Genomic DNA, 17500 nt, shown 5'->3' with positions numbered 1-17500 from the left:
GAACTTGATAGAATATTGGATGACTCTGATAGAGATGGAAATGACGATGACCAATATAAGATGGATGACCTTTCTTCTAATGACAATTCGTTTTCAGGGGAAAACGTTATGGTTCATGTAGGAATATCAGATACTGCAGATTTCTGTGATACGCCAAACGACAAGGAAAACTCTCATGACTTGTGTCAGCATTCTAGTGTCCTTTCATTTCATGACTCGGACGCAAAAACAAATTCAATGGTTTTCAAAAACGAAGTTTACAAAAATTCTTTTCACAACTGCAATCACTCATCGTTGAAAGTACCAGATCTGAAAGATGTAGCACGTGACACAATGACCTGTTGTAATCAAGAGTTAGTTTTAATCCCAGACACCCCACACCAACTTGGTTGTGAAAATTCCTCACACGACTTTACAGCCATGGAAAACAATAATTCCACGCCCATTGACCGATCGAATAAATGTAGAGAATTTTCCCACGAACAAAACAATAATGCTTTGCACATCAATGCAGAACGTTCTCCCAGTTTAAAATCTATTGAGGATCTGAACGAGGGTCACCTGGTTGACGAGCAACCTCGAACAGATTTAGAAATTATCAATGCTGCAACTCTAGAACGATATTTTCATTGTACGAAACGACCCAACTCACAAAATAATAAATCCCATGATACAATCCCAACCCAAGAATATCAGGATATCGCTTTCCTATCAACAACATCTCAAGAACGAAAAGGCTCAGACATATCGTCAATTATCTCGTCAACTATCGTAGAAGATACGATAATTTCCGATACTTTGACCGACAGTAACCAGACTAAGATTGCCAGGAGCAGGAGAAACAAACCCAATAAGAGTTCGCCCAAAAGACGGGGAGGAGAGGAGGGATCTGTGGCCGAACTCAGGCCTACCATCATGTTAGTTCTTGTCACCAGTTGTACGTTGTTTGCCGAGCTCATGGTCACCGTTGCCATTTTTATCAATTTCATGAATCAAGTGGTTTACAGGAACTTTGTTGAAGAGGACACGCTGGTCACGTTCATCTTGGTGTCCAATCTTATCACGATGGTCAGTTTCCCCATCAACTTCGTGTTTTTCTGTGGTCTCAGTCGGCCTTTTAGAAACACGCTCATTGCATATGCCCATTTTGTCATGAGAAAAGTCTCCAGAAAATATAAATGACCGATAAATTGTGACAGTGGATCATTCTCAACTACTGGGGTGGTCGCTGTTTGTTTTTTGGATTGTTTGTTTTGTTTTTGGTTTGTTTTATGTTGATTTTTATTTATTTTTTTGGGGGGGAGGGGTTGTTGGGTTTGTTTGTTTTGTTTTTGTTTTTTTTGGGGGGAGGGGGGGGGGTTTGTTGGTTTTTGTTTTGTTTTTGTTTTGTTTTTGTTTTTGTAGGGGGGTCGGATTTCTTGGGGGAGCTTTTTCTTCTTTTTTGTTTTGTTTTTTGTTTGTGGTGTTTTGTTTTTAATTTGTTGTTTTGTTTGGTTTGGTTTTATGTTTTCTTCTTTTTTATCTGTTATTTTTGAAGGGAAGGGGGGTATTAGGTTTTTTGTTTGTTTGTTATTTTGTTGGGTTTTTTGTTACAATTTGAAATCCTTCACTTTGCTGCCAAGTTAAAATTTAAACAGAAAACAAACAATCCACGACGTGAATATAGCTCACAACATTCGAAACGTCCAATGATTGAATTGTGACCCATCGTATCATTCGAAACGTCCAATGATAGAATTGTGACCCATCGTAACATTCGAAACGTCCAATGATTGAATTGTGACCCAGCGTAGCATTCGAAACGTCCAGTGATTGAATTGTGACCCATCGTAACATTCGAAACGTCCAATAATTGAATTGTGACCCATCGTAGCATTCGAAACGTCCAATGATTGAATTGTAACCCATCGTAACATTCGAAACGTCCAATGATTGAATTGTGACTCAGCGTAGCATTCGAAACGTCCAATGAAAGAATTGTGACCCAACGTATCATTCGAAACGTCCAATGATTGAATTGTGACCCATCGTATCATTCCAAACGTCCAATGATTGAATTGTGACCCATCGTATCAATGTGATATTTTGTCGGGCTGAATTATTTTCCAACACTTTGATGTCATTGAAATACAGATTATCAGAATTATAAATATGTGTGGATTTTGTAGAGTAATTAAATTTATATTATATACTTAATTTATATATATATATATATATATATATATATATATATATATATATATATATATATATATATATATATATATATATAATATTTTCCTTAAAAAAGAACATACCCATTTATCTCAAATTTCCCATAGATCGAACGAAGTTGACGTCTTCTTCCAATTTCCTACCAACAAAGTGAAACGACACACACACACATTTTCTTTGTTGTTGTTTTTAGAACACATTTGGAGGATTAGTTCTCACTAAATAAATGTTTGAATAGTAAGAGATAGAATGCGCTTGGCTAAGAAACTCGCAACATTGCCATCCGGAAATATAAGGGACTAACACACAAAACTATTGTGTAATCTTGGTCTTCGTTTGTAGTCTGGTTAATACAGTTTAGTGAGAATTACTCATAAACGTGGATGGCAAAAAACAAAAACAAAGACCCGAGTGACGTCATCTTCATTCTATCTATATAAATGTGTTAGGTTATACGTAGTTTTGTTTGCTGGTATGTTTTATGTGTTTGTACATTATGAGTAAATTACAAAAATGCAAAGCGTCCATGACACACTACTTATTCACGGACAAAATACTAAGAATAAAGAGAAGAGCCGCTAGACCTACCCATACCAAGCATCCGACGTCCTCTGACGTTTATTTTTCGAATTTGGTTTGGGTAGTTCTAGCGGCTCTCCTCTCAATTATTAGTATTTTGTCCGTGTCCGATGTTTTCATCCGGAAGACGACAGAGGACGGCAGTGTCGGGGCGTCGAAGTCTGTCTCCGGTGTGGGTTGGCCCTAAGGAAAGTAACAGTCGTCAATAAACAAGGCTATGATTAGACAGTAAAATATGATTGTTAGCAAAACGGGTGTGACAATGACAATGTGTTATTCCCTTAACACAAATCTGTAAGCCTAACACGATCCACTTGAAGGGTCAAACAGCTGGGTGTGGTGAAAACTGTATCACTCTCCTTTGGTGTTGTCAGAAATAGAACGATGAACAACCGTATGACACAGACTGTTTGTTTGTTTGTTTACAAAAAATGTATCCATCCTTGTGTAAATAGCACAGAGAAATATTTAATTATTTTTTTTAATAATTTTATTTTTGATAATTTTTTTTTTGATTTTATTTTTGATCATTTAATTTTTTTTTTAATAGTTTGTCTCCGAGATGGTGCAATGTGTAGATAATGCCCAATCTATCGTTACGTGTGTTTTAAAGGCATTTTATGAACACTTGATCCATTTTCAAGTCCTATAACTGATATGGTATGACACATGATATATGTGGCTATGTGGTCGTGACGGATGACACTCGCTTTCGGATCGGAAGTTCAGGGTTCGAGCCTCGCTCGGCGCATAGTTGAGTCCTTGGAAAAAACTCTTTACTCACATTCTCTCACCGTACTCAGGTGTAAATGAGTACATGGCCGTTAACAGTGTTGTCTTTGTCGGAAAAAAATTGTAATATTGCCTAACAGGCGTCATGTCTAGTTCTAAATGTTATGTGTTGCTATTGATCAGGAACCCTTTGTAAAGCGCTTTGAGAACGTTTAGTGGATATTGCACTATATAAAAGCTCAAGATCGCATCTCAAAAATTTGTAAAAAAAAAAGTGTTCAGAATTTGTAATATATGTCCACAAACTCCCAATTATTGGGGTTTCCCAATAGCTCAGTTGGTAGAGCACTCGCTTCACACGCAAAGAGACCGCAATCGATCCCGAGTACAATCGAGATTTTTTTTCTGACAGCCCCCGCTGTTAGATGTGGCGGAAAGTACTTTGCGATAGACAAGAGTCCTAAACAAAGGTAGCAGGCAATTTGTATTGTCCGTTTCACGTTATAGAAACGGGATAAACTCCGCTTCCATGGGCCTAATGGCTCTGAAGGACTACTGCTACTACTGTCCGAATTGTTGAAGACAACAAAGGGAAACAATCGACGATATACAAGGATGTGATAAGTCAAATGGATTGTCCATATGACCAATTATTGGTAACACAATGGGAACGATCTATATTCATGTCTTCGTCCAACCGAGTCATCAATCACATGATTTGTTTCTGTCCAACAATGGTATGACAATACTACAAAATCGCATCTCTCAAAATTGTGTAAAACAAAAAAGTGTTCAGAATTTGGAATATTAACATATTATGATGTCCACAAACTCCGATACACAAATCAAGCCCTTTCACGTGCTGTTTTCATGCGAGTTGTCCGAATTTCTTAACACAACTAGGATAAGTCAAATTGGATTTTCCAGGTGACCATTAGTGGTAAAACAATGGGGGTGATCTATAGATAGTTTGCGTTTGGCCAATAAACTCACTACATTGCCATCCGGAAGTATAAGGGAAAACAATCTGTACGAGTGTAACCTTGAACGTTTATAGTCTGGTTAATAAAGTTTAGTGAGAATTAATCATAAATGCGGATGGTAAAAAGCAATAACAAAGACCCAAGTGACGTCAACTTCATACTATCATATTCATGTTTTCGTCCAACCGAATCATCCATCACATGATTTGTTGCTGCCCAATGATTGGATATTTCTTATCAAATGTAAACAGGCTGCTTTGTTTATGAAAGTTGTAAGCATACCCGTATGTCAAGTGGAACAAAAAATGAACAATCGTGATGATAGCTATTTCAAAAGCTGTGAACACTTTTCACTTGTGTGGGTCACTTTGAGCACATTTTGCACTGTGACCAATGACTCAACTATGAGCCTTTCAGAGCCAGACTGATTCCAAGGAACTTCCTGTCCGAAGTCGAGTGTCATATCACATGAACACAAGACCGTGGCTCGAGGGTCTGTATTTGTTTTAGTCCACGGAGAGAATACAACTCAAATCTCAAGGTTTACGTCCGACGTGTACATATATGCAGGTCTGGCATCCGAACCAATTTATGGGCCTAGTTTAACATTGTTGTTATGGACAATATTTTGCGTCATTTTCTTTTCTTTATTTTTTTTTCCAATGAACCCATAAGGCATTGGGTTATCAGACCTGCAAATAAGTGCACGTCGTTTTGGTCTCATAATTTTTGACGATAAATTCAATGTTGGAAGTTTACATCATTTGGACACAACACCATTTTACGGTGATGGGTTATAAATTATTATTCTCGTTTGCTCTCCTTTATATTTTTGTCTTATTTGCTTTTGTTTTCAATTTTTGTTTTTTTTTAAAATAGTTTTGTTGTTTTTTTAAATTGTTTTTTTTTCTGTATGTTTGTCTTTTTTTAGGGGGGGGGTTGTTTGCTTTTTCTTTGTTTGTTTTTTTTGTTTGTTTGTTTGTTTGTTTTTGTGTGTTTTGTTTTGTTTTGTTTTTTCGCATCTCTTTTTTTTTCTTTTTTTTTTTTCTTGGGGGGGGGGGGGGGTGAGGGTTGATTGATATGTTAAATATTATTTTTGTTGTTGTTATTGTTATAATTATCGAGATGAGGGGAGCAAGGAAGGGAGAAAGAGAGAGAGAAAAGAGAGGAGGAGCAGGAGAGGAGAGGAAGAGAGAGAGAGAGAGAGAGAGAGAGAGAGGAGAGAGAGAGAGAGCAGGGAAGAGAGAGAGAGGAGAGAGAGAGGAGGAGAGAGAGAGAGAGGAAAAATGAGAGAGAGAGAGAGGAGAGAGAAGAGAGAGAGAGAAGGGAGAGAGAGAGAAGAGAGCAAGGGGAGAGAAGAGAGAAGCAAGGAGAGAGAGAGAGAGAGAGCAAGGGAGAGAGAGAGAGAGAGAGAGAGAGAGAGAGAGAGAGAGAGAGAGAGCAAGGGAGAGAGAGAGAGAGAGAGCAAGGGAGAGAGAGAGAGCAAGAGAGAGAGAGAGAGAGAGAGAGAGAGAAGTGGGGGGGGGGATTAAGTGTTGCCAGAAAGAGTGAATCTCAAAGAAATAGATTATACAAAACTATAAATAGACTGAAATAGAAAAAAGAACGTGATGATTGTTACTTGACTGCATGAATAAGGCAGGACTTATTTCAATTTATTTCTATGATGTCTCTGGACTGGTTATTGTAGACGGAATGATTCAACATTCAGTTTGGAAATTCATTTTTGTTTGTTGGTTTGTTTGTTTTTCTCCTTAACATTTCAGATGGTGGTGGTGGAGATGATGACGATGATGATGATGATGATGATGATCATGATGATGAGGAGGATGAGGGAGAGGAGGAGGAGGAGGAGGAGGAGGAGGATGATGATGATGATGATGATGAGGAGGAGGAGGAGGAGGAGGATCATGATGATGATGACGACGACGATGATGGTGATGATGATGATGATTATGATGATGATGATGAGGAGGAGGACGAGGAGGAGGAGGAGGAGGAGGAGGAAGAGGATGATGATATCGATGATGATGATGATGATGATGATGATGATGATGATGATGATGATGATGATGGTGATATCGATGATGATGATGCTGATGATGATGATGATGAGGAGGAGGAGGAGATGATGATGATGATGATGATGATGATGATGATGATGATGATGATGATGATGATGATGATGATGATGATGATGAACTATACACCATTTAGCAGCAGTTTATATCTGGGCGACCAGAATTGTAAGACTTCAACTATATGAAAAAAGAGCGCATAGACGGAGATGTGAACTGTATCAAATTGAATCGATATTTTGTGGTTCAACTCTGTCGATTCTCTTTTGCAATTTCATTTTTCAAAACTCTGAATAAATGTTCAATGTTCTGTCCACTCAATCCAAGGCAGACGAAATGAAAACAAGATTCTAACTGAAGATAAAACTGTGAATAAAATATTACAAGTCACTTTGCGTTTTAAACTGTTGGAAGCTGTTATGCCATAGGTAACGAAGATATCGAAAGGAGAACAATTTCAGTTTTTGTCAACAAGGAAATTTGGCTGAAATTTAATTTTTAAAGATAATTTATTTATTGGGCTTTCCTTTCGTCCCTTTCTGTAAACAATACCCAAATAATGAATAAACGAATTTGGATCTTTGTAAATTAATCATAAAGAACACGAATCAATGTCTTAAAAATCAGAATTGCTTGCATTATGTAACATATTTCTTCAACTCTTGTACACCAGGCCAAGGGTACAAAAAGGTTACATGAAGCCAGTGGTGATCAGTGTCCGTAAATGACTGTAGTGAATGAGAGGTTTTCTTTCATTTCAGACTATTCACTAAATCGGTGAACTGAAAAGAAGCTTCAAATTTTTAAGTCCATAATTATAAGAATGCGCGTTCAAAAACGATTTCTACTGTCGAAGTGTCCGCTCGGAGCAAAGACTAAAAGTGACTGTACAAATTTTGATTTTAATTTTAATTTTAAATGCTTTTCAACACAATCACCCAAATTTAGTCAATTTATTCCTGCATGGGAGAAGATTACTGATGATGCACTCAACAAGCTTCAAGATTTTGTTGACAAATCCCACAAACTGTTTATTTTAACTGGAGCTGGAATATCAACCGAAAGTGGAATTCCTGATTACAGGTCAGAGGGTGTTGGACTTTATGCAACAAGCACGAACAGACCTGTGCAGTATGCAGACTTTTTAAAATATTCTAGTATACGACAACGTTATTGGGCTAGAAATTTTGTCGGGTGGCCGAAATTTTCCTCGCATTTACCGAATTCATCTCATTATATTCTCTCACATTGGGAGAAAATTGGTAGAATTAATTGGTTAGTGACTCAAAATGTTGATGCCCTGCATTACAAAGCGGGATCACGAAATGTTACAGAGCTTCATGGAAGTGCACATCGTGTGATTTGTCTTTCATGTCCGATTAAGATTAGTCGGAATGAGATGCAGGAAATTATCAAAACAAGCAATCCAAATTGGAAAGCTGAGGCCGTGAGTGTCGGCCCCGATGGAGACGTCCACATAGATTCACAGGTCGTCAAGGAGTTCAAGGTAAAGGTTTTGTGGTTTGATGATTTGACACTCACCCTTGGCCTGGGAGGTTCTGGGTTTGAGTCTCACTCTGAGTAGTGCATAGTTGAGTCTTTTGAAATAGCTCTTTACTCACATTCTCTCACCGTACTCAGGTGTAAAATGACTTTCTGATCATTTACACTCGCAGTCATTGTCAGAAAAGAAATTGTAATATCGCCTTACAAGGCTCATGTCTTGTCCCATATGTTCAATGTTGCTGTTGGCTAGTGACTCCTTGTAAAGCGCTTTGGGCACATTCAGTGGACATTTTTGCTATTCAAAGCTCAACTTTTATTTTTTTTTGCTCAGGGGTTTGTTTGTTTTTTTTTGTGTACGTAGGGGGGGGGGGGGGGGGGTTGAATATACAGATGCAACCCCGTAACTTTTTTTTGTTTGTTTATTTTATTTTTGTTTTGTTTTGTTTTTTTAATGCCAGTCAGCCTAAATAACCCTTTACATGATTTGTGATTCTAACAAACTCTAAACGTTTCAGTGCAAGATTGGTGATTTTGAGAAAACTCAGGGCAGCTTCTGCAATAGCACTATTTTTTGGGTTCAGATCACATAACCATTTCCTGCCAAATAACTGCATTGTGGTTTGTCTCTGTTGATGACAAGAGTAGTGCAGCTATATGGTCTTGTGGTGTTACACTCGCCTTTGGATAGGAAGGTCCAAAGTTCAGATCCAGTGTTCTGAGTAGCGCTTAGTTTGAGTCCTGAAAAAAGACTCTTTACACACAGTTTTACACAGTACTCAGGTGCATAATGAGTACTTGGCCATTAACAATGTTGTCTCTATAAAAAAAAAGTACAAGTGCCTAACACGCATCATGCACCATCCTACATGTTTATGTTTTGCTGTTGGCTTGGGACCCTTTTTAAAGTGCTTTGAGCATGTTTAGAGGATATTGCAATAGAAATGCTTTAGTGGAAGGTTTGGGCTTTGATATTGGCTAAAAAAATAAATTTACTGCACATGGCGCTTGAACTAGCATGGTTAGTTTCAGATGCCCTTGATGGGGGCAGCGTGGCTCAGTGGTACGGTCTTTGCTTCGTACCCAAAAGGTACCGAGCTCAATCACCCACCGCTGTGACACCCTAACTCAATTTGCAGTGCTGCACTGCGGCTGATGCCTGTGTTATTCCAGTCTTCCCTTGGAATAGACCCAAAATACTAATTTCCCCTATGGGATGAATAAAGGTAATATATTATTATCAACATAATGATGATCTCTGATTTAATTCAGGTCCCAGCATGTCCAAGCTGTGGTGGAGTTTTAAAGCCAGAGATAACATTTTTTGGGGACAATGTGCCTAAGGAAAAGGTCCACTTTACCCTGGAGAAAATGTTTGCTTCCGATGCTCTGATTGTAATCGGGTCCTCCCTTGAAGTGAGTGATTAGCGAAAACTGGTTAATCCGAAAATTCAAAAGAAATATAGAACAAAATTCAATAAAAAAGCTTCAAAGAAAGAACAAAATACTAAACATTGAACGTTTTGGACCCAAAACAAAATACTAAACATTGAATGTTTTGGACCCAAAACTGTTTTTGATCTGAGACAATACAAAATTTTCATAACATATTCTTCTACAATTATTCAGCAAATTTATTTATTGTTGTCAGGACAGTTTGTACAAGGAACAGTATGAAATTTATAAGCAAGGACTCCAAAAGTATTGATCATTTCCAAAATGCCATTGACAGGGAGCTCCATAAATTAAGATACCTGATATTGATGAATGAGTTTTTAATTGATATAATTTTTAATGCTTATGGTGTCAATGTTGATCATAATTAAGATCTTGTCTGTAAACCTTTCTTTTTCTTTTTTCAAAGGGTGTTCAAAGGCCTTTTTTAAGCTAACCTTACTATGATATGTTTTGTTAAGCCAACAACAACAAAAATTGAGCTTTTGAGCTTTTTATATAGCGCGATATCCACTAAATGTGCTCAAAGCGCTTTACAAGGGATCCGTGGTCAACAGCAACACTTAACATGTTGGATGGGACATGATGCCTTTTAGGCGATACTACAATTTTTTCCGGACAGAGACAAGGCTGTTAACAGTCAGGTACTCAATTTACACCTAAGTAAGGTGAGAGAATGCAAATTAAGAGCCTTTTCCAAGGACTCAACTATGCACTGAGCGAGGCTTGAACCCAGGAACTTCCAATCTGAAAGCGAGTGTCTTACCACAAGACCACATAGCCGCACTGAAACAATTGAAGCGTTTATACTTCAAGTAAAATCCCGTAGATCTAAAGGCAAAAAAGGTCTTTGGATATCCAGTCAGGATGAATCAAGTATATACATTTTTTATTGGGTTTTTTGGTTTGTTTTTGTTTTTGTTGATGGCTGAAGAGGGTTTTAAACCTGAAGCATTCTGTGCTAAGTATTTTGTTCTTGTTTGAAGCTGTCGTGTCTAGTACTTTTTACAGTCGTAGTCGACATCGTCTAGTATTCGTGTTAATTCAAATTCAAGGTACTTGGTCATCTAGTTCAGTTTCCGTCTAGTGACTAAAGGTTGGTAGAGCACTTGCTTCACAAGCAAAGGGACCAAGATCTATCCCAGTCAAGATTTTTCTCTGATCCTGCTGTCCACCCAAGAGTGGTTGGGTAGCCATTTCTGTTAGATCTGGTGGAAAGTACTTTGCGATAGACTAGTGTTGTATCCAATGGATAGCAAGCAATCGTTGTTTTTTTGGTCTATTTCACAATGTAGAAACCGGTATAAACTCTTGACTCCATGTGCCTTCTGGCTTTGAAGGACTACTTATAGTGAATAAAGATAAGAAAATAATCAAAGGATGATCTTCAATCGTGACTAATGTAGTCGGCACTCATTCCTGAAAGGGGTCCCGATAACTCAGTGGTAGAGCACTCGCTTCACATTCAAAGGGACAGATTGATCCCGGGTGTGGTTGAGATTTTTTTCCCGACCCCTCGGTCCACTCTGCAGTGAATGGATAGCTGGGTCACTTAGATCTGGCAGAAAGTACTTTGTGATAGACTAACATCCTATCCAAAGGATAACAAGCAATTGCTGTTGTCTGTTTTCTTGCTATAGAAACTGGGAATGGCTCTGAATCACCTTCTATTGACAAAATATCGATCTAAATTATTTTATTAAGATTTACTATATGGAATTGCCTCAGCAATTTCCTTTCCACCAAATGGGATGAAATACGATATATTACATTCTTTTAATCACATATGACTTTCAACCTTAAGGAGAGAATTTACAGCTTTAGCTTATGGAATTTTTATTAGAAAATTACAAAGTTGAGAGTCAAAATGTTATGACAAAATTGATGTTAAAAATTTATAATTTGGATTATAATTCAAAATGCACAAACCTGATTTTTAAAAAAGATCTCTATGGCGACATACTATATTATCTCTGTGATAACTGTGGAAATTTTTAGACAATTTCAATGAATAGATTCTAAGACACGTTTGACACAGTAACCCATACCCTTAGAAAAATCACATATTGACAAAATAGCAAAATAGCTTCCCGTTTTTCACACTTTTATTTTTGGCTGTTTTTCGTGCTTTTATAGTCTTTTTTAAGAAGTTGGGCTTCAATAATATTGTTTCTAAGATATTGAAGGATTTTCCGAATAATTAGACCCAAACTGCCCCTTAAAACAATTTTATGTCTCAGCGACCTAGATGCTTCAGATTGAATTTTTAAATGAAAAATTAGAAAGTTACATTTGATATTTAATGTTTTGTTGGGACAATGGATCTGAAAGGGACAAAAACTAAGATCTTATATTTTTCCTGTGAAATCACGTTTTGTTATCACATTTCACTCTCAGGTGTGAATGAGTAACTGACTACAGGCAGTGATGGATATTGTAAGAGTGTGAGTACAGTAATGACGCCTTAAGACTTCAAGACAACTTGTACTCTATGAATTGGAATTATGTTTACATAAGGCCTGCGGAGGACTAAATAAAACAATGTGAAGTGTCTTGAGTAGTAAATCTGTGGTTAATCCATGGAAATGTGCTATGATCTTATTTATTTATTTATTTATTTATTTATTTATTTATTTATTTACCCTTACATGGAACTATTTCAGTTGGTTGATTACATTGGAATTACATTGGAATTACATTGGAATTACATTGGAATTACATTGGAATTACATTGGAATTACATTGGAATTACATAATAGCCTATGATCTTTCAAAGTGAATAGATTGTAGCATCATGAGTCATCAAAGATTCGAATTGTCAAAAGAAAGAAAAAAGAATTTAAACATTAAAGTCAATCAACTGTATGGTCTTTGCTTTGTATTCAAAAGGTATCAAGTTCAACTATCCAAAATGCTGTGTGGCCTTGAGCTAGCCGCCTCGTCCTAGCTCACTTTGCGGCTCTGCACTGCACTGCGGCTGATGGCTGGATTGTTCCAGTTTCCCCTTAGAATTATAGACCCTAAAGCCTAAAGACAGATTTCCCCTTGGGATAAAATAAACGAAATTCTATTTATTTTTCATCAAGCTTTTTCTTACAATTTCATTTATTTTATATTTTTTTATTCTTAGGTTTACTCAGGTTACAGATTTATATCAAGAGCCTGTGAGAAAGGGTTAAAGATTGCCATCCTAAATATTGGACCTACAAGGGGAGACAAGCACGCTCATCTCAAAATAAATGGAAGAAGTGGAGACGTTTTACCCAAGATTGTTGTGTGAAAATGCCATTAAGGTTTTCATCCATGCTGTGTGAGCTTGAGCAAGTCTCATCGACTTAGGTCACTTTACAACACTGTTATGTCATCAGGTTTCATTTATACTCAATGAAGATGTGCCTCATGAACCTTCCATTTTTTTTTCTTTATTTTTTTTTTGGGGGGGGGGGGGGGGGGGGGGGTTTGTTTTCTTCCTGATTCCTGATTTTCTGGATTTTGAGGGGAGGGAGGGGGGGGGGGCAGGAGCAGTTCGTTCTTTGGTTGCTTGTATTATGTTTTGTTTTTGGGGGGTGGGGGGTTATTTGATGTGTATGTGTGATTTTCTGGGGGTTTTTTTTTAGTTTATTATTTTTTAATTGTTAAATTTATTATTTTCTTTATGATTGTGTGTTTTTGTTTGTTTATTTTTGGTTTTTGATTGTTTTTGTTTGTTTTTTTTCTGTGTTTTTTTTGTTTTTTTTTGTTTTGTTTTTTGTTTATTTTATTATTTAGGGGTGTGTAAGCATTTTGGATTCCAAACTTTCTTTCAACCGTGCACGACGCAAGCTTGTACAGCATTTGGGAACAAATCCAGAATTTTAAGAATTAAGGCTGCAAGAATCTTCTAATGTTCAACTTATTTGCAACTTACCATCTTAAAGAATTATTATGTCGCAATGAATTGGACTCATAAATGTTAATTTAGAATTAAAAAGATGAGAAATGCGAAGATTAAGTTTTCTGAGATTGTATGAGATTGTATGAGACTGTATGAGATTGTATGAGATTGTTTGAGACTGTATGAGATTGTATGAGACTGTATGAGATTGTATGAGATTGTATGAGACTGTATGAGATTGTATGAGACTGTATGAGATTGTATGAGACTGTATGAGATTGTAGTTCTTTATCACTATAACGATCAGAAATGAATACCATTATTTCTATTAGTGGCTGTAAATTTTATTTCTAATACATAATTGGCCTTGTGGTGTACAAGGTCCGGGGTTCGTGTCTGTTCTGAGCGGTGCATAGTTGAGTCCTTGGAAAAGGCTCTTAACTCACATTCTCTCTCACACTCAGGTTTAAAATAAGTACCTGGTCATTAACAGCGTTGTCTCTGTTTGAAAGTAAATTAATAGTAATATCACCTTTATAGTATAGAGGCCACAAGTCTCCTCCTACATATTAAGAGTTGCATTTGGCAAGGGGCTCCTTGTAAAGCGCTATGAGCACGATTAGTGGATATTGCGCTATATAAATGCTCAAGGACATAACAGGATTTGTCCCATCTGTTGATATCGATTTTACCACGACATGACAGTAACACTCAATTTTTATGTAAAGTTTTAAAAAATTTTAAAGATCAGATCTGAAAGAGTTTGTATGAAGCAATGCCAGACAAAGCAAGAAAGAAAAAAATACAAGAAAAAGAAAACATCCAAAAAAATCTCTTCCTCGATTGGCCAGTCTTGAGGTTGTGGAAGACGGACATGTTTGGGATGGGGTTTTTCTTGTATTTTTATTTCTTGTTTTGTCTGGTGCTGTTTCATAAACAGTTTTCCATATCTTTATCTTATTTTATGTGAAGATTTGGCTAAGTCCCTGTACAATATAGATTTTTTTTCAATTTTTTTTTAAGGAAGGCTTATTCGATTTTTAAAAAATAAATAAAAGTCCATTTATTTATCCACCTGAGGAAATTTGTCTTTTGGGTCTATTCCAAGGGAAGACTGGAATACCTCAGGCGTCAGACACAGTGCAGTGCCACAATGTGAGCTAGGGCGAGGTGCTCGTTCAAAGCCACACAGTGTGATGGCGTGGTGACGTCATCATGTCTATACTATGGCGTGGTGACATCATCATGTCTGGTACTATGGCGTGGTGATGTCACCATGTCTGGTACTATGGCTTGGCGATGTCACCATGTCTGGTACTATGGCATGGTGACGTCATCATATCTGGTACTATGGCGTGATGACGTCATCATGTCTGGTACTATGGCGTGGCGATGTCACCATGTCTGGTACTATGGCGTGGTGACGTCATCGTATCTGGTACTATGGCGTGATGACGTCACCATGTCTGGTACTATGGCGTGGCGACGTCACCATGTCTGGTACTATGGCGTGGTGACGTCACCATGTCTGGTACTATGGCGTGGTGACGTCATCATGTCTGGTACTATGGCGTGGTGACGTCATAATGTCTGGTACTATGGCGTGGTGATGTCATCGTGTCTGGTACTATGGCGTGGTGACATCATCATGTCTAAAACTAGCGTGGTGACATCATCATGTCTGGTACTATGGTGTGGTGACGTCATCGTGTCTGGTACTATGGCGTGGTGACGTCACCATGTCTGGTACTATGGCGTGGTGACGTCATCATGTCTAGAACTGTGGCGTGTTGACGTCACCATGTATGGTACTATGGCGTGGTGACGTCATCATGTCTGGTACTATGGCGTGGGGGTGCCATCATGTCAGTACTATGGCGTGGCGACGTCATCATGTCTGGTACTATGGCGTGGTGACGTCATCATGTCTAGTACTATGGCGTGATGACAACCTGTCTGGTACTATGGCGTGGTGACATCATCATGTCTGGTACTATGGCGTGGTGACATCATCATGTCTGGTACTATGGCGTGGTGACATCATCATGTCTGGTACTATGGCGTGGTGACATCATCATGTCTGGTACTATGGCGTGGTGACGTCATCATGTCTGGTACTATGGCGTGGTGACATCATCATGTCTGGTACTATGGCGTGGGGACGTCATCGTGTCTGGTACTATGGCGTGGTGACATCATCACTTCTGGTACTATGACGTGATGACGTCATGTCTGGTACTATGGCGTGGTGATGTCATCATGTCTGGTACTATGGCGTGGTGGCGTCATCATGTCTGGTACTATGGTGTGGTGACGTCATGTCTGATACTATGGCGCGGTGACGTGCCCTAAAAGACTTTTTAACTAGAGGGTCAAGTCTTGATTCGTATGAAATTTCAAGTTTTAAAGAATAAAAGAACATCCTTCGATTTTAAATAGATTTATTGATGGGAGATATATTATCTTCTTTCAGAATGATGATGGTGGTGATGATGATGATAATAATAACAACCATAATCGTAAGAATAGAAGAATAGCACCTTATTTTTATTCTCTCGGAAATTCTTTGTACATACATGTGGTTCATTATAATTGTAAAAAGCCAATAAATATTTACAATCGTATCACAAATCATTAATTAAAAGAGAATAAATGATCAGTAGTAAAAATAAATGTATAAATAATAGACTATAATATGGTATTTAGAATAAAAGGAAAATGAAATAAGCGTAAATTTCGTCAAATGTACTTATATTATGGAGATATCTAATTGGAAATGTATTGCTATAAATCTTCCTGTGTTTAATGACTGTAAAATTAATTATTATTAAATAAATAAATAAATAAATATGTATAGACAAATGAATAAATATCACAGTGTAAATAATCTGAGATGAGAAATCGTCTTCTTTTGTGACGGACTGTCTTTTTAAGGCGCAAACCTTTCCAGATTATGTTCAATGTTGTATGTGGACTTGGAACCAATTATAAAGTGGGATGAGCATATTTGTCGTGGACATTGCGCTATATAATAATTAATAGCTCAAGTTTTTAAAGGAAATGGTTGAAATAAGAGACAAATTAAGAATAAAAGTAGCACCAAATTTATTTGCATTGTCTAGTTGAAAAATATCATGTAAAGTTTTTAAAAATAAAGGCCAACAATGTATTATTTGACAATCTTTGGTCTAAGTCAGAAAGAAAGACATTTAAAAAAGACATAATTTCTGGGGGTTTTTTAAATCTAATTTACTTGTAATATTGATGACAATTGTAAAAAATAGTATTGATTGATCTTTACGATGAACATTACTATAATAATTACAATAATGATGATACCAATAATAATACACTGTAATAATAATAATAATAATAATGATAATAATAATAATAATAATAATAATAATAATAATAATAATAATATAATAATAATAATAATAATAATAATAATAATAATAATAACAATGATAATACTAATAATAATAATAATAATAATAATAATAATGATGATGATAATAATAATATTTATAATAATAACAATAATTGTTATTATTACAATCATCATCATCACCCCCATCATCATACGTAAAAAATGTAAATAAAATTGATGGACACTTAACGAAAACTAAAAACAACATTATTATCACAGTATGGATGAGATTTTTAATTGTTCAATTATTGAGCACTGGTTGATAAATATTATAATTATAGCACCATTATTATTTATGAGCAAAATGGTTAAACAAGGAATCACGAATTGGAGAGGATTTTTCTATGTCGAATATTGTTATGTAAAAAAAACACCTCACAGGGTCTTGATATTAATAATAATTATTTTTTCATGAATAAATAATAATAATAATAATAATAATAATAATAATAATAATAATAATAATAAATAATAATAATAATAATAATAATACTCATAATGATTATGATGATGATGATAATAATAATAATGATAATATTGATAATCTATTCATATTTAAAAATAGGGTTGGGAGCCAAAATGGTTCCATTCATCCAATGTTAAGGTTTTACCAACGACACAGAATTACTGGCAAATCTAAAAATATAGAATT

General features: G+C 36.5%; 3 protein-coding genes across 5 annotated transcripts in view; 2 read left to right on the top strand and 1 right to left on the bottom strand.

Annotated features, from left to right (window-relative positions):
• The window catches only part of LOC144974710 (uncharacterized), a 19361-nt gene extending 17211 nt beyond the window's left edge, over positions 1 to 2150 (top strand). The window contains exon 3 of the mRNA XM_078917875.1: positions 1 to 2150. This exon is cut by the window's left edge and continues 615 nt beyond it. Within this exon, the coding sequence (XP_078774001.1) occupies positions 1 to 1182 (1182 nt within the window). The 3' untranslated portion in view covers positions 1183 to 2150.
• Positions 2151 to 7053: 4903 nt separating this feature from the next.
• LOC144974709 (NAD-dependent protein lipoamidase sirtuin-4, mitochondrial-like) lies at positions 7054 to 14502 on the top strand. Of its 2 annotated transcripts, XM_078917873.1 has the most exons (3): positions 7054 to 8093; positions 9362 to 9505; positions 12675 to 14502. In XM_078917873.1, the coding sequence occupies exons 1-3, from the start codon at positions 7410 to 7412 to the stop codon at positions 12822 to 12824; spliced, it is 978 nt and encodes a 325-aa protein (XP_078773999.1). In that variant the 5' UTR covers positions 7054 to 7409; the 3' UTR covers positions 12825 to 14502. The 2 variants fall into 2 exon arrangements, with proteins under 2 accessions (XP_078773999.1, XP_078774000.1); XM_078917874.1 differs by lacking the exon at positions 9362 to 9505 and having other exon boundaries at positions 12675 to 12969.
• Positions 14503 to 17321: 2819 nt separating this feature from the next.
• The window catches only part of LOC144974708 (uncharacterized), a 19055-nt gene continuing 18876 nt past the window's right edge, over positions 17322 to 17500 (bottom strand). For both annotated transcript variants that reach the window (XM_078917871.1, XM_078917870.1), the window contains exon 8: positions 17322 to 17500. This exon is cut by the window's right edge and continues 1950 nt beyond it. The gene's annotated coding sequence lies outside the window, so the exon portion shown is untranslated.

The sequence above is a fragment of the Berghia stephanieae genome, chromosome 6, assembly GCF_034508935.2.
Source record: "Berghia stephanieae isolate SIO BIC M18660-M18661 chromosome 6, UCSD_Bste_1.3, whole genome shotgun sequence".
NCBI classification, from domain to species: Eukaryota; Metazoa; Mollusca; class Gastropoda; order Nudibranchia; family Aeolidiidae; genus Berghia; species Berghia stephanieae.
This window is presented reverse-complemented; position numbering and strand designations above follow the sequence as displayed.